We start from the raw sequence: 21,780 nt of genomic DNA, 5'->3' as shown, positions 1-21,780 counted from the left end.
ATATTTTCTTCATAACGTAATGAATCATGTAAGATGTTACTATGCCGTGGCAGCACCAAATGTTAGATTACCATACAGAAGGAAGGCTCTCGTTGCGTGATCTGCCCACATCTTTCCTTCAACTTCAGGAATTCAAGAAGTCTAGAACTATCTCTGTCTCAGTCGATTATCAGCCCAGGCTTCTAAACTAGATGCCTTCTAGCTGTGATCCCCTGTCTTTCCCATACATTCTCTGCCCATTGGCACTAAGGAAATAGTACGAATGACTCCAATGTCTCAGGTAGATATTAAAGACTGAGAGAATGCCACTTAGAGCAACATTCGGCTACTGCACCATCCTAAACAGCCTTATCCATGCCAAGAGACTTCTTCGGACTATTAGCTTCTATTGAAGTCACGGTGCATGCTACACCTGCACGCTTGAACCGGTAGTGACTATGATGTAAACTGCGTGATCCACCAATTGACCACCGACAATCAACCAGAATGCAGAGACTCTTCACTGTGAGAGACAGTCCACCCACGATGTGCGACTCCAAAACTTTCTCGGATAGCTGAGGGCACAGAAACCAGGATGGAGTGGGTGATACCTCCCTTTCAGTCTCATCTGTGGCCTCGATACCCCGAAGGTCCGAATGGTAGTATCAACCAGGTACTTTCCATGGCTAGTAGATCTTATTCGCCCAAAACAAGGAACGAGTCTATCGAACTATGTCTTTGTCGATCCCATCTCATCAGTGGGGAATTGTCCCACAATTTCTTCAACGGCGAAAGGCCATCGGAAAGGGGGAGAGCCACTCATCACAACCTCAATCACAGCCTCGCCGGTTGAATTAACGGATAAATAGTCAACTAAGACAACGGTTCCGCTTGCCGTTGTTCCCGAGGTTTGCCAATCCAAGATGAGGCTTTGTGGAAATCGCACCGCACCAATCCGCAAGGGTCTATCCTATCGACCCCCTCGTCCCCTCTTACCAGTCCCATAATCTCTCACGCAATGGACTATCTATATCGCCCATCACGGCTGCAGCATATATGTATGTCTCACTATCAACCCCTCATACAGTCATCCCACATCCCCGTAAGACACTCCTCTCAATCAATGACAAACTCATGGTGTCACCTCGGCCCGTCCGCCTCCCCCAGAATGAGACATGTCTGTACCAATGTGGGTCTCATATGCGCCGATCGATTTCCCTCACCCATAAGAAGCGAATCCACTTACTGGAATTCATGCAATCACCGTTGCCATTTCTCCGATGTCTCGCCAGGGGCACCCACATGGCCTCCAGCCACATCCAATAAACAGGCCTTTCAAACCCCGCCGTGTTAAATTTAGGTCACTTTATTGCCATCGAGGGGGGACCCTGAATTTTAGACCAAGGCAATCATATTCCAGTAGTAGCTTCCATCGGACCAATCGCCCTTTCTGGGGGCGATGACAGCATACCTGCTGTGCTGGGTAAGTAGGGACTGCCTGTGGGTTGAGACATTGTATATTGGCAGCTGTAAAGCGGCCGTTACTAATTATGGTGCTGGCCGAGCGAGATGAAAGGTATAAAAGGTCGCTTGATGTCCTCGATAATCATACCTTCATCATCACAACAACTCTCATATCCTTCACATCCAACCAAACAACAAACCCACTCTTCTCAAATCTAAACCAAACCATCCTTCAAGATGCAGCTCAAGAACCTGATCTTCGCCGCCGCTACTGCTGCCGCTCTCCCGGCCACCGACGCTGCCACCAACCAGCCCTTCGGCGTCATCTCCATCCACTCCGGCAGCGGTGTCCAGTATGCTCCCTTCAACGCCGCTCTCGGCAGCATCTTCGCCGGCCTGAAGAGCCAGAACGCCAGCTGCTCCAACCCCCAGGACCAGACCGCCACCTTCGTCCTCAACGACGGTGCTCTCTACCTGTACGACCAGTCTGCGACTCCCCAGGAGCTCTACGTTGACCGCTCTGGCATGGGTATGTTTATCCTCTTTCCTATCTTGTGATCAAAAGTACTTTATAGCTAATATGGACTGATTTGCTACAGGCCAAGGCGTGATCGGATACACCACCGGTGCTCAGCCCGCCCCCAGGAACGGTGAACGCCAGGGCTGGTCCATCGACCAGAATAACCACCTGCAGTTCGGTGGAAAGGACCTGATTGCCTGCCCCAACAGCATCCAGGGTGCCTGGAGCATCTGGGCTGACGCTGGTGTTGAGAAGCCCGGCTACAACGAGGGTTGTGAGGGTATTGCTGCCCGCGTTGAGTACAGCAAGAACCCCAACGTTTGCTCTTACACTTCCAACTAAGGCAGTACGGATGAGTGCGCTGGATACTGCTTGACAAGATGCTTAGTTGGATATTTTGAGTTCTGCTGTCGAATTTGAGTTGTTATTCATTTAATATAGTGCTATATAGCGAATCCATTTATTTTTTTCGCTGAAAACTATGTGATCAAGTAATTTCTGATGTTCAATCCTCTGCGAATGAGCATACCTCGGCAGTGCCTCTAAAATCTCAAGGCACCTTTTACGCCGATCATAGTTACTTCCGAATAGGAACATTAGCCTTTATCTCAAAGATACTACTCCCTCATGTATTGCAATGACGCTAAAACAACCTTGACATAACCTGCGACGGCGGAGGAGGAATTCGATAGTGTGTCCACCCTGTAGGGATCTTATCTTAGCGCCGAGCTTGTCAACATTTGGTCGAGAACAATGGCTACGTAACCCAGTAATGACCGATGTAATGATCCAACACCCATATGGAACTCGCGCTCGTGGTGGTTATTCGTCGCCAAATAATTAGTAGCTAAAGAAACTCACGATGCATCTTTCGAGGCCATAAATTAAGTGAAAGGCAGGAACTATCCCCAAATTGTACGTGTCTCCATACTAATCATGTTCAACAGTAGTTGCGCTAGCAGTAATATATATATATATATATATGTTGATGACCAGGTAGTACTAGTCCTAGTGTAGAGCGGTAAAGCGGAGGCACCCTTGGTTAAGAGGGGCCCGGGATAATGTGCGCATGCTTTTGAAATAATATATCAATTGATAACTGATTGATCAAGACCACTTGTGTGCATTCTATTTCAATCCCGACTGCAAGCACGGTTACTACCTGAGTGGGTATGGCTACGTGCTAAGCAGCGGTCTGAACAGGCTACACATTCAAAAACTACAAACTTTTCGAGAGTACTACTTCGCATCATTCGGGATAGTGACTTTGGCTAATAAATAGACATCAAAAGAAATATCAACATCGTGCGATCAACATAAAGTTATGCTGAACTTCGATGAGATTACAGGGTCAGGGGGGCCACGGGACCGCCAGGCACCCGAGGCACCAACATTCCCTGACTGAGGCATTAAGGGTCTCATCAGATGACAGGACTGAATCTAGATCACCAGCGGGACCCCAAGTGGCTTCAAGGCAACGTATTCTCTGCAAGATGAAACCTCAACAGCCAGCCAGCGAGCAAACAATCAGTCAGTCACACTACGGGTGTCTTTTCAATCCAACTATCTAATTACATTAATAGCACAATTGCTCCATAAGCGAACAATCCCACCAAATCCCCGGATCCCCCGGAATCCATACATCCCAACTTTTCCCTCTATAGTCTAGTCCATTACACTGCGCTTTCTCGAAAGGTCGATGACCGAATCCGCGTTCACAAAACCCCTAGTAATACCAAGAGACAATTACGCACATGAAACGCTCTTCGTCAGAACTACCGAAGCCAAGACACAACAACTCCGACGATCCTTCTCCCGTTCAATCCGGGCCGATATATCCGATCAGTGTAGTACAACATTTCAAGACAGTCACAAGCTCAAGACAGGCATTTGGATTAGAATTTAATAGTATAGTGCTGCTGCCTGTGAGCCAAACCAAAAGAATAATCCATTGAGATACACTCCATCGTGAGTAGAGCAGAGCAGGCAGAACCCAAATTCCAGTCAAAGTCATGTGGTGGCAAGTCGGTCAAAGCCACAACCCGCAAAAAAGAGAGCGAATCGGGATGAGAGCCAGTTTCCCAACCCAACGGACGAACCAGGATGTTTCCAAGATTCGGAGTTCACGGATAAGTTCTATTTCGGTGGTGGCAGTACCATTCCCTACCACTATCTGCAGTGTACTTATTGCAGTACACTGTTGAGTGTGGTGAACAAGTCGCAGTGAAAACAGCCAAGCCGCGCCACGCCACAGCCACAAGTTACTAACAACAAGTTTACTAACAAGAACAAGATACATGCAAAAAAAATCCTCAACCACATCATAAGCAAATAAGCCAAGCCCACGAATAACATGCAGAACTAACAAGCAAGCAAACAATCAACCAAAAAGCAAACGTCATCATCACAGGCAACACCATTCCCACTGCCCCATTCTGGTCTGGTCTCATTAACGGAATAGTAGTAGTATTCTAGTCTAACTCTCCAGGTTCAAACCTGACCAAGGCCCTGATGGAATCGCATTGCGTGGACCCCCGTTCCCCCCAAGAAATGAATCCTATGTCCTCATAGTGGAGCCACGATGCCGTGGTCCGTCGAATTACCGATGATGGCTCGACCCCCATCCATCCACTTTTGCAATTTGAGACGAGATTTTATTCGTCGGTGCCTTGGTGGATTTTCATTGCCACGGTGGCTAGGCTAGGCACTGTCCCATACGGAGTACTGGTAGGGTGCTATTCTTATCCGTTGAGAACAGTGGAATCGTGTGTATTACTCTATTGCCCTGGTGATCCTTATTTGAGCCTCTGGGAGGGTAGGGTAGGGTAGGGGGGTTATAAATACTTTGCTTTTCCTGCTCTATCTTCCTTATACATTTTCCTACTTATCAATCATATCTACTACTTTCTCCATACATCGGGGTTTTATCTACATAATATCTACCACTACTACCAAACCTAATCTACTACACCACAACCAAATCAAACCAAACCAAACCATCACAATAGAAAAACAACCACCAAAATGAAATACACTCTCACCTCCCTCCTCCTCACCACCGCCCTCCTGGCAACCCCCACCCTCTCCACCCCCGCCCCAGACGTGGTCAGCGACGCCATCGGAATCGCCCAAACCGCCGTATCCGGGGGCGAATCCTTGGCCACGAACATCGCCAACGACGCGACCTCCATCGCCTCGGACGTCGCGACCGGCGGCGCAGCCGCATACTCCTCCCTAACCTCCGCGGGCGGGGAAGTAGCCTCGAACGCCGAATCCTGGGGCACGTCGGTGGCGTCGGACGCGCGGTCCGATGCGTCCGCGGCGGCATCGGATATCAGATCCAAGGCGTCGGATGTAGCGTCGGAGATCACTTCTCGGTGGGAGAGCGCGACGACGTTGACGGGGTCGAATGGGCAGCCGACGAGTACGGAGACGATGAGTGGGAAGACGACGTTGACGGCTAGTACGGCGAGTGCGACGGGGAGTGCGGCTAGTACTACTGCTAGTGGATCGAGTGCTAGTGCGACGAGTTCGACGAGTGAGGGGGCGGGTGTGGCTATGGCGACGCCGGGAGTTGGGTTGGGGATGGGGGTTGTGGGTGTTGCGGGTGTTTTGGGGGTTATGGCTGCTTTGTAAGGGTGGAGTTGAGATGAAGGGGGTTTGATGATGGATGGTTGATGATTGATACCAATGTATATGATGTTTTTTGATTTGGATTATAACATATCAAGTTGTTTCATTCTTGTCTATTAGTATTGGTATATATATGTAAACGGTATAATTAGTAGGAAGCACTAGTATGCGCCTCATCTCTCTTCTCTGCTGTCTCCGACTCTGGCTTCTCCTCTTCTACCCCGTCCACTGTCATCTTCGGCCCTGTGTACCACTTGCGCGCGAACAGGAAGTAGTACGTCATGCAAGCGACCCACACGAACCCGTTAATAACGATAGTGTAGTTCATGTCGGATGCTACAACATATCAAGTTAGCACCATTCCCCATGAAATGACTTCCTATGGGTCTGAAAAAAGGGATTAACATACGACTCGGATTCGGCCCCGTCGTGGGAAACATCGACAACATCAACCCAAAAGCCAACCACAGCACCGCAATAATCGCAATCGGGCGACTCATGAATCCCGTATAGAACTCCCCCGGCGTGAAGCGCTCGTTGCCCCAGATTAAGCGGCAGAGGATAGGCGTCGCCCACGCAACGTAGTTACTGGCCACGAAGAGCGAGAAGAGTGCGTTCGCTGCGACGGAGTTGATGAGACAGAGCAGCCCGAAAACGATGCTGACGGCAACGAGGCCGCAGATTGCGCGCACGGGCTGGTACCGGATGCGACGACTGACGTGGCGGAAGTAGTTCGAGAAGGGGAGAGCACCATCGCGGGAAAAGGCCCAGGCTTGGCGAGAGGCAGCGGTGATCTGTTATTTGCTGGGTTAGTATTGAGAGTTGGGTCAAATTGTAGATGTTGGGTGTGGGAATAGGGGAAGGGCGGGCATACCAGGCTCAGGCCGATTAGGAATTGGATTACGATTAGCACGGCCATGAATCCAAGCGCGCCCTTTTTGCCGAGTGCGTCGTAGTAGATTTGGGCCATGGGCTGGCCGAATACGGAGTTGATTGTGGCGTTGACGTCCGGGTTCATTACCGAGGCTATAATGCTGATGACTAGGAATCCAAATACGCATGCGCATCCGGAGGACCAGATGATTCCGAGGGGAACGGCTTTGGCGGCGTGGAGGGCTTCCTCGCTCATGTGCACGCAAGAGTCGAAGAATCCGATCGACCAGATTGGCGCGAGGAAGGCGAGGATGAAGTTCCACCCTGTTGGCCATGTACTCTCGTTGTCCACGTGCCCAAAGACCCAAGTGCCTGCGTTGAGAGACTCCCCGCGAGTCACTTTGCCGACGGGCAGAGCGATGACTGTAGCGATGATGATGGCAATGTTGATGAAGATGCAGAATGTCTGGATGCGCGGCATGATCGGCCCGGAGTAGACGCTGACGACGGCGTGGACTAGGATGAGACCGACATAGACGCCGTAGATGGTGCCATTGGAGGCGGAATAACTGCCATCACGGGTTATGGAGACGCAGGCGAGGATCATGAGCGCGAGAGTGTCTGGCAATTAGCAGCTATTCCATCTTAGGGGTCAGTGAGAGCTCACAATCCACAGAGCAGATTCCGCCGATCAGGCCCAGTGTGTTGCTGTAGCCAACCAGAAAGCTCAACACATTTTTATATTTCTTTCCAGCAAAGTAGTGCGTCCACCAGTATAGACCACCAGCTGTGGGCATACCCGATGCCATATCGGCCTATATCGTTATCTTAGCATGGCTTGGCATGGATTAGGGGCGAAGAACCACATACCAGAGCCAATCCAACGAAGAAGATCAAGATACTTGCGGTAAACCAGCCCTGCATGATATTAGCTCGTGTCACGCGAGCTGTAACCCCAAATGCAGATACCCACCCAGATCATCCCTGCAGGCCCGGCGGGTAAGGAAAACGAAAGTGTAGATGCGATGGATGGTACTAGTCCCATAATACTGAACGCGACGGCGAATATTTGCACGGTGGAATACTGGCGACGGAGTTCCTGTTTATAGCCCATTTTGGCTGGTATCAGTTAGCATGGGCGTCCCTTACCCTCGTCCATGAGCAACCGGTCGCAAACTCACCTAGTAGTTGCGAATCTCCGGGATCCGACAGTCCAACTTCCTCTGCGCCAGAGTTGGCCGAGACGGCCGTAGGAGATGCCTTTGCGGCCATTGTCTCGAGATAGGGGCGCGCAGACGAGGAAAAGTGAGGTCAAGCTGGATACGAGACACAACGGGGTTATCAAAGGAGGCCAAAGGATCAAAAGAGACTGAAGTCGAGGCCAGTCACGGGGGAAGAAAGCAGCAGTTATAGGGATCGGATTGAGTTTGCCAAGCAACGGAGCAAACCTTCTCGATCCTCGACTTCTTCAGTTCGGATCAGTTTGGCTGTCAAGGTCCGTGACACAGACAATCCTGTTGCAAGGAGTGTCAGGAAGAAGAAAGGGAGACGTCCTCCGGGTTGCCGTCAGGACATTCCTGGAACTGCTGGCCATTTTCCTGTGTTCGAGTGCTGGGGTTGCAGGGCGGTCTTCCACGGACCTCTTGTTGCATCTCCTCACTCCGGCTACACCCCCCCACATGGGGGGAAGGTCGTGGGTCGCCGATCATCGGGATGGCAAGATTGGATTGTGTGCCACTGGGTCTCTGCAAGGCATGGAAATGAGAATGGGCAACGCAAAGGAGTAAGATCGGCTGGCGGGAACCTGATTGACAGTCTGGTAAGCTTGCTGTCATCCCAAAATATCCTCAGATTATCCTTTTCCATCCATCATTCAAAAAGTATGAGTTTAACCTTTTTCTTTGTCTGCTTACCTGCAGCAAATAATGATGATCGATGAGCTGAGCAGTGCTATAGACTGCGCTGGAGTCCGCGCAAAGGAAATCCCGCAGAAGGAAAGGAAAAGGGGATCCACCGCCCGGCCAGGAGGTGAGACCAATGGCCATCCCGTATTCCCTGTTCCCTGGAAATGGCTGCTGCACTAAACAGCCACGGCCACTCTAGAACTTCGCTTGTCACTGGCTCGATCGCTGTGCCCGCAGATTGAGTGTCTGCAACTTGCGTCGGATGTATTCTCCTCCATGTGCTAGTTTGATGCTAGTGAAGCGTGCTAACGGCAGAACACGGAAGCCTTAATCTGCCACGCACGATATCGGCTCTAGTTTAGTATAGTGTAAGGATAGTGTAGGATTAGTTGTGGTCTGCACGTAATAATATCTATTGTTAGCGAAAGCAAAAAGCCGGTCGGAGATGACCCGCGCCCACTTGCTTGGGTCAAAGACTCAATCTTCAGTCATCAGTGCGCGCTTCTACATCTCCACTCGGAGGACGCCGCTGAACCATAAACTAAAACTTAGTTCGTCTGTCTACCAAACTAACTGTTGCGGAACTCTCTCTCCATCTCCTGATAAGTCCACCGAATTTCTGCCTGGTTGTTTGACTTGTTTCAAGCACCATCCATGACGTTCCGTCCAGTGCCGATCGAAGGCTACCAACTATACATATGTACAAAACACTTTATGATGACTAGGCATAGGAATAACTTCCAACGTAAGACAAAGTAAGAATGAATATCATAATATTGGGATAGATCAACTGCTGCGCTAAGATAAAGTCACCGGAAAAGCAAGTTCCAGATGATGCAAAGCTCCCTGATCGAGATGCAAACTCCATGTCGCCAAACGAGACCCTATTGCAGTCGCTGCTGTTCACATCATTATTACAGGGTATCTATGTGCCACTTTTATCGTACAGTCTATAATACATGAGAAGGGAAGTCGCGGGGTCTTGCCGCCGCCCGTCACATCCTTTTAACGTCCCTCAAGGACCTTGAGAACCAGCTCGTAGGTCCCGATGGTGATCGCGGCCGACGGCACCGTGCGGAGCAGGTGTGCCGTCAATCCTCCATACAGCGCGATCACTCCCTCTTCCTTCAAGATCAACCGCGCGCACTGGAGGATGCTCGTATACTTCTGGCGACCGTCCGCCATCGGAGCCTGTCGAAGTCGAGTACGGATAACCTGCAAATGTCAGAATATGCTCATGTCGGAAGGTTTTCGACGCGTCAACTCACCTCATGAGGATACGCGATCAAACAAGCAAACAGCTTCGACAATCCCGACGCTCCACTCAGAGCAAGGCCCTGCACAAACTTGTTCGAATCCGAGTTCTTATCCAGATTGACCTCCTTAGAGATGAGTCCCTTAATTCGCTCGTACATGGCCAGATGCAGTGTGGTTTCGATTGTGCCCAGGTAGCTGGCCGTCAGACCTCGGTAGAGACCCTTAGGTCCTTCATGTTGCAGAATCTGCTTGGTGCAATCCAGACTGTTCTTGTACCGGCGAGCACCGGCCTTATCCAACTGAAGACGAGTTTTTACCACCCAAATGGGGTTGGTGGCCGATCCAGTAGCGATTCCAGCGCATGCTGCAGACATGGCATGCACAAGCGTGGTATCCTTGTCGCACCCCAAGATTTCTGGCAGCAGACGTTTGCAGTTGCCATATGTGTAGAACTTCACCGCACTGGCCGGAACAACACCCGTCAAGCTGGGTCCAAGTCCCTTGAACATACCCCGCCAGCCTTCAACACGATGGATTGAGAAAAGAATGCCGAATGTCTCCCGGAAATGGCGGATAGAAGTCTTAACGAACGACTGACGAACGTGCGCGTGTGTGGGAATCGAGCGGTTCGCGCCTGACGTCTGGTAATAGTCGGTTTGTAAACTAAAAGCACAAGATATGTTAGTATGCAAAGCTCCGTTGTTTCTTGCGTTGGGGATGAAGGCTTATCCTACCGCGTGCGGAGAACGTCAAGAGGACTCGTAACAATAGCAGTGACCATTCCACCGGTACTATTTCAAATCATCAGTATCAAGCTTCTCAACCATACCATCGAATCAACTCACGCGCCAGCAATCAAATGGTTCCATGATCCCAAGCTAGACACGCTGGCCTTCTCTTCGATTGCCTCCGTCGGCAGTGACGGCGGGAGCGGATCTCCAGACGCGCCTCCCGACTGGTGAGCAACAGGCTGCATCTTGCCGGAGGTTAATGAAACAATAAGATATCTTCCAATCTGCTCAGCGGCACTTGAGTAACGGAAGACTCCAGGGGCCAGAGGAGAGATCGGAGAGTGCAGAAGAGATTAGCCTGGCCTGGGCAAAATCAGGAAAGTTTTTTTTGCAGGAATAAAATACCGAGCGGCGAATCCCAGGCGGTCTGGCCTTCCCCGTCCAATCATGTGACCTGCCATCGAGGTCCATGGATATCCACACTGTGACCCATTTGTGACATAGGTGGTTACCTTTCTAGGTGGAAAGTTTGCCAGTATCTTTGTATTCATATTGAAAGTTCTAATATACTGTCCATATTCGGGGTATGCGATAGTAACTCCCAAATTGATGGATTGGCAACTCGCGCGTCAGGAAATGCTGCTTACTCCGGAGCTGTCGGGGGAGGATCTGTCCCCGAATGCCTTAGTCAGGCGGCCCCACCCCGCGACGGCCCCACTGGCTTCCCCATTCAGGTCAGCTTTCAGGGCCTCAGGAACCAAGGGGAAAATGTAACGCTGTACGGAGTAGAGAGCTGCGGATTTTTGACATTCACGAACTCATGGAGAGTAGTTGGGACAATGAGGTAGTCCGACTCTTGATGACCTAATTTGTTGGCGATCATTAACTTATACTAATACTAAGTAGGCATGAAAAATAGTTGGTAGTACTTAGCAGTATATGGCGTCAATAGACGGTATTATTACTGTTTCAATGTCTAGAAGAGGGAGGAACTCTTGGTTATTGGAGGTACCTAGCCACTTCTATATAATTACATATAGTAAAAGGCGTGTATGGGAAGAAAGAGGCAACCAGCACTACCCAACTTTCACACTTAACTTGAATGGTTTCAATGCCATTGATAATGAGTGGGAATAATAGTAGTAAGACATGATGCAATTGTGAGCATTCCCCAAATAGCATATTCCTTGAGCTTCCTACTAACATGCATATTGAGCAGAAACAAAGAAGGAGGTCAAGCAGGAGCTGATAGAGAGCTTCTCATGATTCAATAATCACCCTACTCACGGGTCGGGTACATAAGCTGCAGGGCAGTTAGGACATGTTTATAGCTCAGCTTAGTATCCCGATAGCGGGCGAGAACTCTTGCAGAGTTTAGAACGTTCCTGATTTCTCTTCCATTTAGATCGCAGTCCTCCAGGTTGGAAATCTCACTCTCGGAGAATGCTTTTCTATCCGACTTTCCGAGTAAACGGGTCCAGATATGGCGGCGGGACTCCGAGTCAAGTTCGGGATAGTGGATGGCGACATCGATACGGGATTCCAAGGTAGGGTCTATGGTCTCGACACGATTACTAGCCAGGAATAGAATTCCCTGATGAAAGTCATGTTAGAACTTTTCTTGAAGACTGCCTTATGCACTTACCTCAAAGTATTCCAGTAGTGGTAGGAATGCATGGTAGAGCGCCCTTTCCTGGGGATCGCTGCGGTTGTGTTCCTGTGTGAAAATATCGGCCTCCTCCAGAAAAAGTACAGCGCTCCATTTAGGAACTTTACGAAGGACAAAGCTCAGGCTCTCCTCAATTTTTGTGGCAGTCGTTCCTAGCGCTCCCGCGTTCTGGACATAAAGCGGCACTTGCATAACTTCGGCGACACATTCGGCCGTCAGAGTCTTGCCAACCCCAGGGGGACCATGGAGGAGCACAATGACATTGCGGCCTCTGCCTTTTAGCAAATTATCAGAGATATCGGATTTCTTTGACTGGGAAGTCGCGAACGCAAGAACTAGGTCTTTAAGATCTTTGGCCTCGCCCTCAGGCAATATCAGAGATTTAAACGGTCGCGATTTCCAGACAATGTCTGACACACCGTCAATCAAAAACTCCAGCCATTTTCTGTCTTTGAGAGAGTATCCACGTAGAATTGGAGTTGCGATCAGAAAGTCTTCATCGGCTGGTGGGTCGGATATGTATTGCAAGCTTATTTGAGGTCCATTGGAGTGGAACTCGAGATATGCCTCCGTGTCAATGATGACTCGGCTGTTTATTTTGTACCTGATCTCTTGACCACCATACGATGTCAAGGCCAAGCCTTCGTATTGCTTGTGGTGATGGCCTTTGTGCTGATACCACAGTTTTCCACGAAGGGTCAGGCTTTTGCGCAGCGTGTCCTTGTCTTTATGAAACACAAAAGGAATCACTGGCAAGGACATAATAGGCTTGGTGCCTTCAAAGGTTGGAATAGAGAGGCGGTGCTTCCTGTACCCGAATTCGTAGCCATCATAGTCAATATAAACAGTATCAATTTCGAAGCCCTGGCCGATCCAACTATTCTCAAGCCAAAAGGCACGATTGCAATCGTCCACGGTACTGAGAGTTATCTGACCTGGCTCGAAGATCGTCCAGAGCATATCAAAAGTGATCACACCATCGAGGACAAGGTTTTGCTTGTTCGTGATGACATCGTTGAGCTCGGCTGCCAGGATCCCATAAAGTAGATCCACATGGGCCTTAGCTTGTGCATTGGACTCGTTGTCTTTAGCTTCGGAAAGCATTTCCCAGCGATGGACAAACGGTTCGAAGGGCTTGCTGAACTGTACGCGCTTGCGTGACATAGTAATGCCAGGGTAGCCATCCATGACCCTGGCCAAAAATCGTTTGATGTGATCACTCTGCACAACTATCGAGTCGAGTTCGTACTCTCTTTGTCCCTTAGAGCCTTTGATATTCCGAGCAAGAAGCGCGTACTGGCCGGAGTCAGGTGCCTTATCTTGTCCCCACAAACCGGCAGCAGGATCTCTAGACCATGAAATAATGCCGTTATGACTAGAACTCGTCTGATAAAGATTAAGAGTCTCGCAGATAGTGCCGGCTGGAGCATACTGCACGTCGTTCGCTAGTACAGTTATTAGCTCAAGCCTAGCTCTTCCTACCTAGATAAAGACTCCTCATTTATAATTGAGGAGACTTGGTCTGCGAAGAATATGAAATTGCGTGTTGCACTTACAGAGGAAGTCCTCACTTATATCTAGCATGGTCTGATCTGGGTCGAAGATAGATGAGAAGCGGGAAGGGAGATGCTGAGACAGCGACTCTCTGCCTTTGTTGATTATATCCATTCTTCTCTTAGACATTTTGTAATATGATAGAAGTAATGCAGGTTCATTGACTGGCCTGCAAAAGAAGAGAGTAGTGAGCCAGATAGTTGATAGACGGAGGTAGCAGCAGAATCCGTAGCCACTTAAACACGGAAGAGGAGTTGCAATAGCCGGTCTGATCTCTAACTCTATAGCTTGAAACTAGAGCTAGCGCCTTCTCAGCTCAAGTGAGAGGAACAAGAAGTCATTATATTCCTTCAAGGAAATAACTCTGAGCCCCAAGTCAAACACTGGCATGCCGTCATTCACTACCCTGCCTTGCTGTGTTTCCAAAGTGTGGGAGAAGTGAATGAAAGAGACTGGAGCCCCTCAGGTAAGAAGGACTGGCTAGAGTGATAAGGATGAGACTGCCTTGACTTTGCTTTCTACTAGACAGTTACCTGAGTATGGCTCTTTCAGAAAACTAGATAGTGATCCCCCTGCAAACTTGGTCACTTTCGTGACGTGAAATGTTCTCCTTGTCTACCTTCGTCTGACAGCATGGAGCAAGATCTTATATCATATTAAAATTTAGTAGTCGGATCTTCCAACGAGTAGCAGCGGCATATATGATACGCTTCCTGACCATTGGATGGTTCGAGATAAACTACAAGGCTAAGTAGTTTAGTTAAAGGAGATGCCGATAGCATTGTACAATATTTACCTGATGGAATCTGAGGCATGTATCGTCTATGACACGCCAACATTTAAATGTCACACAGCTAGTTTCTATCCAAGCCACATGGTCTCCTGCTCACTTTCGTCTCCCCTGATACTGCGCCACCATTCACTTTGTCGTACGAGCTCACCATCTTCACCACCCAAAAGCGCCCAATACTTCTTCAGAAACCACAACTTTCCCTCCCAACTACGGACATCCCACGGCGTACCTGTCGATGCATACCCAGTGGAGACTTGCCGATCCCTCTTCCCAATGCCAGCACCTCCCCAGCATACTAAGCCAGAAAGCATATCGTCGAAGAACTCATCCTCATCTATATCGTGCTGGCGAGTGATGAGGTTTCTCCGTAGTGTTCGGAAAGGTAGAATGTCTATGATCGGATGGTGCTCGATAGTGATTTGTTCTTGAGATGGCCTCAGATCTGGCTTTAAAGTCTTGAATGTTTCCTGAACAGTGCGAATCAAATTGGTCCTGGCTGTATCGTCTACCATCACTGCGCCGGGCCGAAAGAATGGCGAGGGAGATTGGTCAGCACATAACCCTTCCTCCGTAATGCCTAAATGCCTAACAAGATCAAGAATTGCGGCGATGGTGCAAACTCTATCAATCCGGAGACTATTGATATATGGATCGGCTGTAGTTGTATTGGCGCCGAACCTGAATACCCTGACTTCATTACGGCCGAGAAGGTCTGGACCGTCTGTCTGTATTCGGAAATGCGGACTGGTACAGCCGCAGTCAATGGTGGTTGTCCAGTACAGCTCCAGGCTATCACTGGGCTTATCGCGAATGAGAAGAGAAGGATCCACACATGATGGAGGATCCCAGGCACTTATTGTTGAGGGAGATTCATCAGAATATAGATAGGGTGTTGTGGTAGAGTCTGATGTGTATAATGTCGGTGGACTCCCATCTGAGATTGGGATAAGTTGCTGGCAATTACTAAGGGTCGCCACAGATGTACACGGAACCGATACATCCGAAGCATCATAGAGTGGAAGGGTCTTTGGAACGATAGTACTTGAAGCGATGGGTAGGCCAGGCGCTGTGATCGCCCCACTTGGTTGTATGCCCGAAGCCGGGGTGCTTTCAATGGCCGAGGACTGTCCCGCAGACTCTGCCAGCGCTTCGAGACGACCTAAGCGCTCACGTAGCTTTTCTCCTAAACGGGGACGTAATTAGTATTTTTGCGAGCTAATCTCCGATGTGGTGACTCCAGATGAGACCCGCACTTACGGTATCTGCGTTGGGCTTGAATGTTCTGTTGCCGCCTCTTCTCCGGGTCACGGCGCACAGGTTTTCGTTTTTTCTTCCCCACACTTTCGCTATGTTGGATTGCTCGCGTTTGAGGTGGCATTATAAACAGCCCCCACAGTGGGACTAACTACTGAGAGCAACACTAGGATTGAGAAAGTAAGCCAAGCAGAGCGTTAGGAACTTCCCAGATGGAGGCAAGAGATGTACGAGTGCATGGCTGATGTCAGCCACTGGCAACTGTGCGCTAGGCTATTTCGGGATTGGTCCGTCCGCCTAGCCTATATTGACACCTCAGGCCTTTCAACGGTTTCATAGCATGCTATTTCTTACATTCATTCTGATGACTCTTTCTGTTCCACACCATAGAAGTATCATGATCCTGCATTTGGAATTCTTGACAGCTAGAACGTACTACATTCGAGGATTCAAGTTTTCATTTCAAACAAATTACAAATCATTGCAAATTGCCTCTTGCCTTCAGTAACTAATAAACGATTTTCCTCAACTCTGCGAGACGATGAAGAATTTCCCACCATCGTGCCGACTTGCCGCAATAAGTTAGGTCTTGGACTTTGACTTGGACTTAGCGAGCATCTCTCCATAGTTATGATGCTCGTACAAGGGCTCTTCGCTTTTGCGTGACAATGGCTGTGGGAGAGTATGAGGATCTATCTTTCCGCCCTGAAACATCACAACAATATCAGAGCCACCAAACTCAAAATGTGAGATTTCATCACCTTTGTTGATGGTGGCACCTGGCTTGAGGTCGTCCCTGACCACCACAGATGAGACTTGTGCCATACCGATCGGTAAAACAGCAACCGTGCCTATCCTGTCGTTCTCTATGATGATGACCCCTCGTGCTTGCAGGAACTGGTATCCTTCTTTATCCGTCGCCTCCGCTCCCCGATAAACAGGCCCTGAGGAGTATATAGGACGCATAGGGCGTTTTGGCATCAAAGACCGACTATCAGGCTGATATTCAACATCTAAATAGGCCGCGCCATCAATCGTGTCGATGACTTTGATAGTACCTCCCACCGGCGCATGCTGGCGATGATAGTCAAATGAGTTCAGAAAAGAATGCAACCAGATCCCGCCCTTGAAAGACTCGCCGTAGTCGGACTTGTATGGCCCAAGGAGATCACCTATATGCCATGGTAGACCTTTCAGCTCGACCATCGACTCGTCAGTGATATCCCAGTAACCGGAGAAGGTTGAATCTGCAGGGAAAATGACAATGTTGTCGTCACCTTCGCCATCAATGGGCCGTGCGCCGTCCTTGAGATGACGACAGAAGAACTGATTGAAATTAGTCCATTCCCCCCCTTCGGTTTTGGATTCATCCGCCTCGAATACATGGAAGCTTGGAGCATTCCAGAATGAAGTGAGTGATGCTTCGTTCAGCGACTCTGGTCGGTCCATGTGGCTTCCAACTTCCTTGGCAAACTTCACCATCCATTGGGAGAGCTGGGACAGTTCCTGCCCCACAGATTCGGGCCTAATCGCAGTTTGACAATCCTTGAGCGGGACTTGGTCGAACACGAAATAGAAGATACACAAGATATAATAGATGTCTCTACCCTTTGCTGACTCGGTAGGTATCCAACCATCGACCATCCAGGTTGCAAAGTTTAGAAATCCTTTAGCAGAGGTGAGCCCGTAGCTTTCCATCTCAACGATCCTGTACTGAAGCGCAGATTGGATGGCTTGCTCGAGGGCCTCCATTCCAGAAGCATAAGGAAACGATTTGTCGAGTAAATGGAGAAGCTCGTTAACGATAGGCGCGTAACGCTTCTTGGAACTCGAAGCACTGGACACAGTGCCGGTTGAGCGACTAGGCAAGTTGATGATTCCGAACATGATGACTATAACGTTGATAAAGACTGATACGAGGGAGCGAGACGAGAATATCTGTGTTGTCAGGTCGCACTTGTGCTAAAATATAAACCTATCCCTTAAGGATTAGACGTAGGAAAGGACAAGCCACAATGACGTGACGGTGAGATGTGCATAGTTATTATTGAAACTGGCACGACCTCTGATTATCATTCAGTGGCTTGTGATGCAGCATATTGATGTGTGCACAAGGCCTGGACCTTTGCGTGGTACTCTTAGAGAGTCCAGCCTCTCGCATACTTGATGTCGGACATTTGATCCGATCAAAGTATAGCGCAGTCAAGATGAACCCTGAGTGTTAAAATGGCTGTAACTGCAGTCGGGGAGCCTGTATGTAAACCCGAACTGACATCAACTTTGCAATGTGGCGTTCCCCTGTGCTGCTCTGATACAGTCTGTGATACCAAAGGGCCTGCTCTTTGGTCATCTGTAACACTCTGTCTACATGATGCCGAAGAACAAAGGTCTTCTAGATGGTAGAGGAATCACATCTTATAGTACAGGACGTGGTCATATAGCCATTTCATGTTACCTAACTATTCTTGCCATCCGTGAAGGTGTCCAATTGCCTTTCAACTTTGCTCTAGGAGACTCAACATAGTATATGCTCAAGCTCTGGAGCTTTAGCACACCATTGATATAGTAGTGATACCTACTCGGTTGATGTGGACAATAACTTTATATTCATTAGCAAGGCTGGTTAGTATATAGGAGACCACGTGACGTGAAAGGGAGCACGGCTGGTCACCTGATTTAAAAGGCAGCTTGCATGTGAACCAACTCAATTCCTCCTGTAACCCACCACTTTATGATTTCATTGGACCTAATGTTTTTCGTCATTCGATCATCAGCTTACGGCAAAGTTCCGATTGTCTCGGTAAAGACTCATCGGATGTACAGGTCCCGGATCAGTCCAGGCTATCTCAATCAGCCGATCCTAAACGGACTATATGTGTGCCTGGCCATTAGTTGAACCATTAATTGTTCCTGACATGCACGGTCTGTGGAGACTGTCCGTGATTGCTTGTTAACCACTGACCGTGGATCATAGACATGAAGAGGAACATTGTGAAGAGACGCTGGCTGCAAAAGCCTAGACCGAACCGTTGGAACCAGATGCGTCATCGACTCTGTTCTCGGCCAGATAAGGTTACATATGCCTCGCCGGCCACGCCAACAGGCCTACTCACAATCTAGCCCTCCATGACGTCTGGCCGATGGAGAGAAGAGATCTTTGCCCCCGTGGCGGGCTTATTCACTCGTTGGATCTTGCTACTATTGTTAGCAGATCACACTGAACAATACTGTTGTTAACCGGTCTCTTCCTTCTGCACAGGAAATCTCGCCAAGCGGGGCTGGTATATTCAATGGGGGTGTCCTGAGCGACCTTTCCCACTCGGCTTGAAGGGAAATTCGCCTTTCTCGCTGGATGGTGAATCGCACACAGTGGTAGGAGACGTTCCGTACATACTGTTACACTGTGGTGTTAGATGCCTTTGATAGGCCAACAGGACACCACTATCCGATTTTCATCACTCATACTTCGACAAATCTCCCTCTGAACCTGCATCACACCAGGCAGCGGGAATAATGTCCGAAGGAAGGCGCAGCAACGAATCAAGCTCCAGCTCCTTGATCAGTTATCACAGCGTCGAGAGACCGAATGCAGACTTCGACGTTGAGAAAAGACATGATCTCACCCCCGAAAGTGATTCCTCACCCAGTGGTCACCGTACTCATCGCGTTCATTTCGGGGCGGATCGCAGGTTCGAATATGGGATCTGGGATGCAGACGAACGCGTTCTCTCACCCGGTACATCTCACCTTCGACGCCGTTCATCTACTCAAGCATCAGTCGACATAACCGATGTATCCCACAGAGGCCCACAGTTTACCAGTACAAATGGCCGGGAGGAAGAGAATGAGAAGAAGCAGCAACAGACGACGACGAGTGAAAAAAGACCCAGACGCGAACGTCTGAAAGCGTTCAGAGACTCGATCAAGGAAAAAGCAGCGAGCCTTGCTGCTCGTCTCGGTCGTCCAGACGATATTAACGAAGATGACCTACAGCCCATCGACCAGCGACGTCGCGACGCCGAAACTGACCTGCATCTCAGAGAAGAAGATCAAAACCAAACCTGTAGCACCGAGGCGCATCGAATAGTCCGGGACCTGGCACATGAAGCTTCCGGCCGTCGTCCGAGTGCCCGTAGGGAGTCGGCTTTGCATCGTGCCGCTGGAGTTTCTGCCCATGATGAGGACTCTGGAAACGAAGCGATACCTCGCCGCAGCTCGGGATCGGGAGGCGTCCTATCTCAGCTGCTCAGACTTAGCGGCGGTTGGGACCAATTTCACAAAGGAGCGCGCGGGCTCCACCTCGCCAGTGACACGTTCTACCCCTTTGGTGGAAGCACACCGGGCACCACGACTCCACGAAAGGAAAAAGTCCGATGGTACAAGAAGCCTGGCAACGTATCAACATCAACCTTAGTCGGAGGCGGCAGCGCTAGCGGTGCAAGTACACCTGTTACCGGCGAGCTTCTAAGCGCTGCATCTAGACGACGAGACAAGAGTCGAAGGCACAGCATGAGACTAGAAGAGGAGATACAAGTAACCCTTCAGATTGCCGAGATCATTGCCCGACAGAGATACATCATGCAACTGTGCAAGGCGTTAATGAGATTCGGAGCTCCAACCCATCGCCTCGAGGAATACATGCGCATGACGGCCAAAGTACTAGACGTTGACAGCCAGTTCCTCTACGTCCCGGGATGCATGATCATGTCATTCGATGACTCCAGCACTCGAACCACAGAAGTCAAACTGGTCCGAGTCGTGCAAGGCGTTGACCTAGGACGACTAGCAGATACCCACAACGTATACAAGAACGTCATCCACGACATGATAGGGATCGAAGAAGCGGGAAACGAACTAGAAGAACTAATGGCAAAGAAGCCCCGATTCAACCGATACTTCATCGTCCTAATCTACGGCCTAGCCACTGCCATGGTCGGCCCATTCGCATTCGACGCACGACCAATCGACATGCCAATAATCTTCTTCAACGGCTGTCTCCTAGGCTGCATGCAGCACATCCTCGCCCCACGATCAGTCCTATATTCCAACGTCTTCGAAGTAACCGCCGCTGTCCTCACCTCCTTCCTCGCCCGCGCCTTCGGCAGTATCAAATCTTCCTCCTTCACCAACGGATCCAACGACTACATATTCTGCTTCTCCGCAATCGCCCAATCCTCCATCGCACTCATCCTCCCCGGCTACACAGTCCTCTGCAGCAGCCTAGAGCTCCAATCCCAACAAATTGTCGCCGGCTCCATCCGCATGGTCTACGCCATCATCTACTCCCTCTTCCTCGGCTACGGCGTCACCGTCGGCACCACCATCTACGGCCTAATCGACAAAAACGCCACCTCAAACCTAACCTGCCCGACAACCGGAGGCTTCGGCAACGCCTACGCACAACGATTCCCCTTCGTCGCTGCCTTCTCCCTCTGCCTCCTAATCGTCAACCAAGGAAAATGGAAACAATCCCCCATCATGATCGCCATTTCCGTCGCCGGCTACGTAACCAACTACTTCGTCAGCTCGCGGCTAGGAAATAACTCCCAAGTAGCCAACACAGTCGGCGCCTTCACCGTGGGAGTGATGGGTAACCTCTACAGCCGACTCTGGCACGGACACGCCGCTGCAGCTATCCTACCGGCGATCTTCGTCCTCGTGCCCTCCGGTCTAGCGGCAACAGGGAACCTGATTGCAGGCGTCGACACGGCAGATGAGATCCGGTCGAATGTTACGAAAAACGCAACGGGGAGTTCGACTACATCTAGCTCGTCGTCTAGCGATATGTCAACAAACATTCTGGGGTTTGGTATGATTCAAGTCGCCATTGGCATTACGGTTGGGTTGTTTGTGGCTGCGTTGGTGGTTTATCCGTTTGGAAAGCGGAGAAGTGGGCTTTTTAGCTTCTAGGAGTGGGACTGAGAGGAGGTGGGGGGTGGATTCACGATCGCATTTTGTGTTTTGCAGCGCACAACCTTGCTTGCAGTTGGAGGGGAACCGGTAATTTGCATTTAGCGGGCGAGATTTTATTTGATGAAAAGCAGCGAGCGTTCAGAATGGTTACAGCATCGCATGTTAGCCAAGTATTGTTATATCATTTTTAGTAGCAGATTAGTAACTAAACTAGAAAACCGATTGACATAATGACA

The 21,780-nt window shown here is 49.7% G+C and overlaps 7 protein-coding genes across 7 annotated transcripts; 3 read left to right on the top strand and 4 right to left on the bottom strand.

The window, feature by feature from the left end:
* The first annotated feature begins 1,414 nt into the window (after positions 1 to 1,414).
* aspf34 (cell wall protein PhiA) lies at positions 1,415 to 2,438 on the top strand. The gene is made up of 2 exons (XM_025684946.1): positions 1,415 to 1,972; positions 2,043 to 2,438. Exons 1-2 carry the CDS (start codon positions 1,681 to 1,683, stop codon positions 2,303 to 2,305), a joined length of 555 nt encoding a protein of 184 aa, XP_025536448.1. The 5' UTR covers positions 1,415 to 1,680; the 3' UTR covers positions 2,306 to 2,438.
* Positions 2,439 to 4,817: 2,379 nt separating this feature from the next.
* On the top strand, positions 4,818 to 5,647 carry BO79DRAFT_210733 (putative GPI anchored protein). Its single transcript, XM_025682877.1, has one exon. The coding sequence runs from the start codon at positions 4,988 to 4,990 to the stop codon at positions 5,597 to 5,599; it is 612 nt and encodes a 203-aa protein (XP_025536447.1). The 5' UTR covers positions 4,818 to 4,987; the 3' UTR covers positions 5,600 to 5,647.
* Positions 5,648 to 5,733: 86 nt separating this feature from the next.
* BO79DRAFT_247388 (putative GABA permease (Uga4)) lies at positions 5,734 to 7,826 on the bottom strand. The gene is made up of 7 exons (XM_025685642.1): positions 7,651 to 7,826; positions 7,443 to 7,588; positions 7,340 to 7,387; positions 7,137 to 7,284; positions 6,471 to 7,090; positions 6,006 to 6,390; positions 5,734 to 5,932 (listed from the first exon to the last, which is right to left on the bottom strand). Exons 1-7 carry the CDS (start codon positions 7,739 to 7,741, stop codon positions 5,745 to 5,747), a joined length of 1,626 nt encoding a protein of 541 aa, XP_025536446.1. The 5' UTR covers positions 7,742 to 7,826; the 3' UTR covers positions 5,734 to 5,744.
* Positions 7,827 to 9,169: 1,343 nt separating this feature from the next.
* BO79DRAFT_200613 (putative mitochondrial carrier protein (Rim2)) lies at positions 9,170 to 10,713 on the bottom strand. Its single transcript, XM_025681502.1, has 4 exons — positions 10,476 to 10,713; positions 10,365 to 10,421; positions 9,642 to 10,293; positions 9,170 to 9,588 (listed from the first exon to the last, which is right to left on the bottom strand). The coding sequence occupies exons 1-4, from the start codon at positions 10,604 to 10,606 to the stop codon at positions 9,379 to 9,381; spliced, it is 1,050 nt and encodes a 349-aa protein (XP_025536445.1). The 5' UTR covers positions 10,607 to 10,713; the 3' UTR covers positions 9,170 to 9,378.
* An 881-nt stretch (positions 10,714 to 11,594) lies between these two features.
* BO79DRAFT_272889 (ATP-binding protein) lies at positions 11,595 to 13,713 on the bottom strand (the record flags this gene model as incomplete). The annotated part of the gene is made up of 3 exons (XM_025687465.1): positions 11,595 to 11,955; positions 12,007 to 13,475; positions 13,587 to 13,713. 3 exons carry the CDS (start codon positions 13,711 to 13,713, stop codon positions 11,641 to 11,643), a joined length of 1,911 nt encoding a protein of 636 aa, XP_025536444.1. The 3' UTR covers positions 11,595 to 11,640.
* Positions 13,714 to 14,445: 732 nt separating this feature from the next.
* Positions 14,446 to 17,518, bottom strand: BO79DRAFT_200606 (uncharacterized protein; the record flags this gene model as incomplete). The annotated part of the gene is made up of 4 exons (XM_025681501.1): positions 14,446 to 15,560; positions 15,635 to 15,782; positions 15,863 to 15,899; positions 16,227 to 17,518. The coding sequence occupies 4 exons, from the start codon at positions 17,516 to 17,518 to the stop codon at positions 14,446 to 14,448; spliced, it is 2,592 nt and encodes an 863-aa protein (XP_025536443.1).
* A 1,231-nt stretch (positions 17,519 to 18,749) lies between these two features.
* On the top strand, positions 18,750 to 21,716 carry BO79DRAFT_210730 (DUF1212 domain membrane protein). Its single transcript, XM_025682876.1, has one exon. The coding sequence runs from the start codon at positions 19,145 to 19,147 to the stop codon at positions 21,539 to 21,541; it is 2,397 nt and encodes a 798-aa protein (XP_025536442.1). The 5' UTR covers positions 18,750 to 19,144; the 3' UTR covers positions 21,542 to 21,716.
* Positions 21,717 to 21,780: the final 64 nt, after the last annotated feature.

Source organism: Aspergillus costaricaensis, assembly GCF_003184835.1.
Source record: "Aspergillus costaricaensis CBS 115574 unplaced genomic scaffold BO79scaffold_30, whole genome shotgun sequence".
Classification (NCBI taxonomy): Eukaryota; Fungi; Ascomycota; class Eurotiomycetes; order Eurotiales; family Aspergillaceae; genus Aspergillus; species Aspergillus costaricensis.
This window is presented reverse-complemented; position numbering and strand designations above follow the sequence as displayed.

What these genes read in the sequence shown, in the direction of transcription:
- BO79DRAFT_210730 (XM_025682876.1), top strand. Translation starts at nt 19,145, where the DNA reads ATGTCCGAAGGAAGGCGCAGCAACGAATCAAGCTCCAGCTCCTTGATC.
- BO79DRAFT_210733 (XM_025682877.1), top strand. Translation starts at nt 4,988, where the DNA reads ATGAAATACACTCTCACCTCCCTCCTCCTCACCACCGCCCTCCTGGCA.
- BO79DRAFT_200613 (XM_025681502.1), bottom strand. Translation starts at nt 10,606, where the DNA reads ATGCAGCCTGTTGCTCACCAGTCGGGAGGCGCGTCTGGAGATCCGCTC. An exon ending in AACCATTTGATTGCTGGCGC is followed by an intron (nt 10,422 to 10,475) that starts GTGAGTTGATTC and finishes GATTTGAAATAG; the next exon opens with TACCGGTGGAATGGTCACTG. An exon ending in TGATCGCGTATCCTCATGAG is followed by an intron (nt 9,589 to 9,641) that starts GTGAGTTGACGC and finishes TGACATTTGCAG; the next exon opens with GTTATCCGTACTCGACTTCG.
- BO79DRAFT_247388 (XM_025685642.1), bottom strand. Translation starts at nt 7,741, where the DNA reads ATGGCCGCAAAGGCATCTCCTACGGCCGTCTCGGCCAACTCTGGCGCA. An exon ending in GGCCTGCAGGGATGATCTGG is followed by an intron (nt 7,388 to 7,442) that starts GTGGGTATCTGC and finishes AATATCATGCAG; the next exon opens with GGCTGGTTTACCGCAAGTAT. An exon ending in CGGAATCTGCTCTGTGGATT is followed by an intron (nt 7,091 to 7,136) that starts GTGAGCTCTCAC and finishes GCTAATTGCCAG; the next exon opens with ACACTCTCGCGCTCATGATC.
- aspf34 (XM_025684946.1), top strand. Translation starts at nt 1,681, where the DNA reads ATGCAGCTCAAGAACCTGATCTTCGCCGCCGCTACTGCTGCCGCTCTC. An exon ending in CGTTGACCGCTCTGGCATGG is followed by an intron (nt 1,973 to 2,042) that starts GTATGTTTATCC and finishes GATTTGCTACAG; the next exon opens with GCCAAGGCGTGATCGGATAC.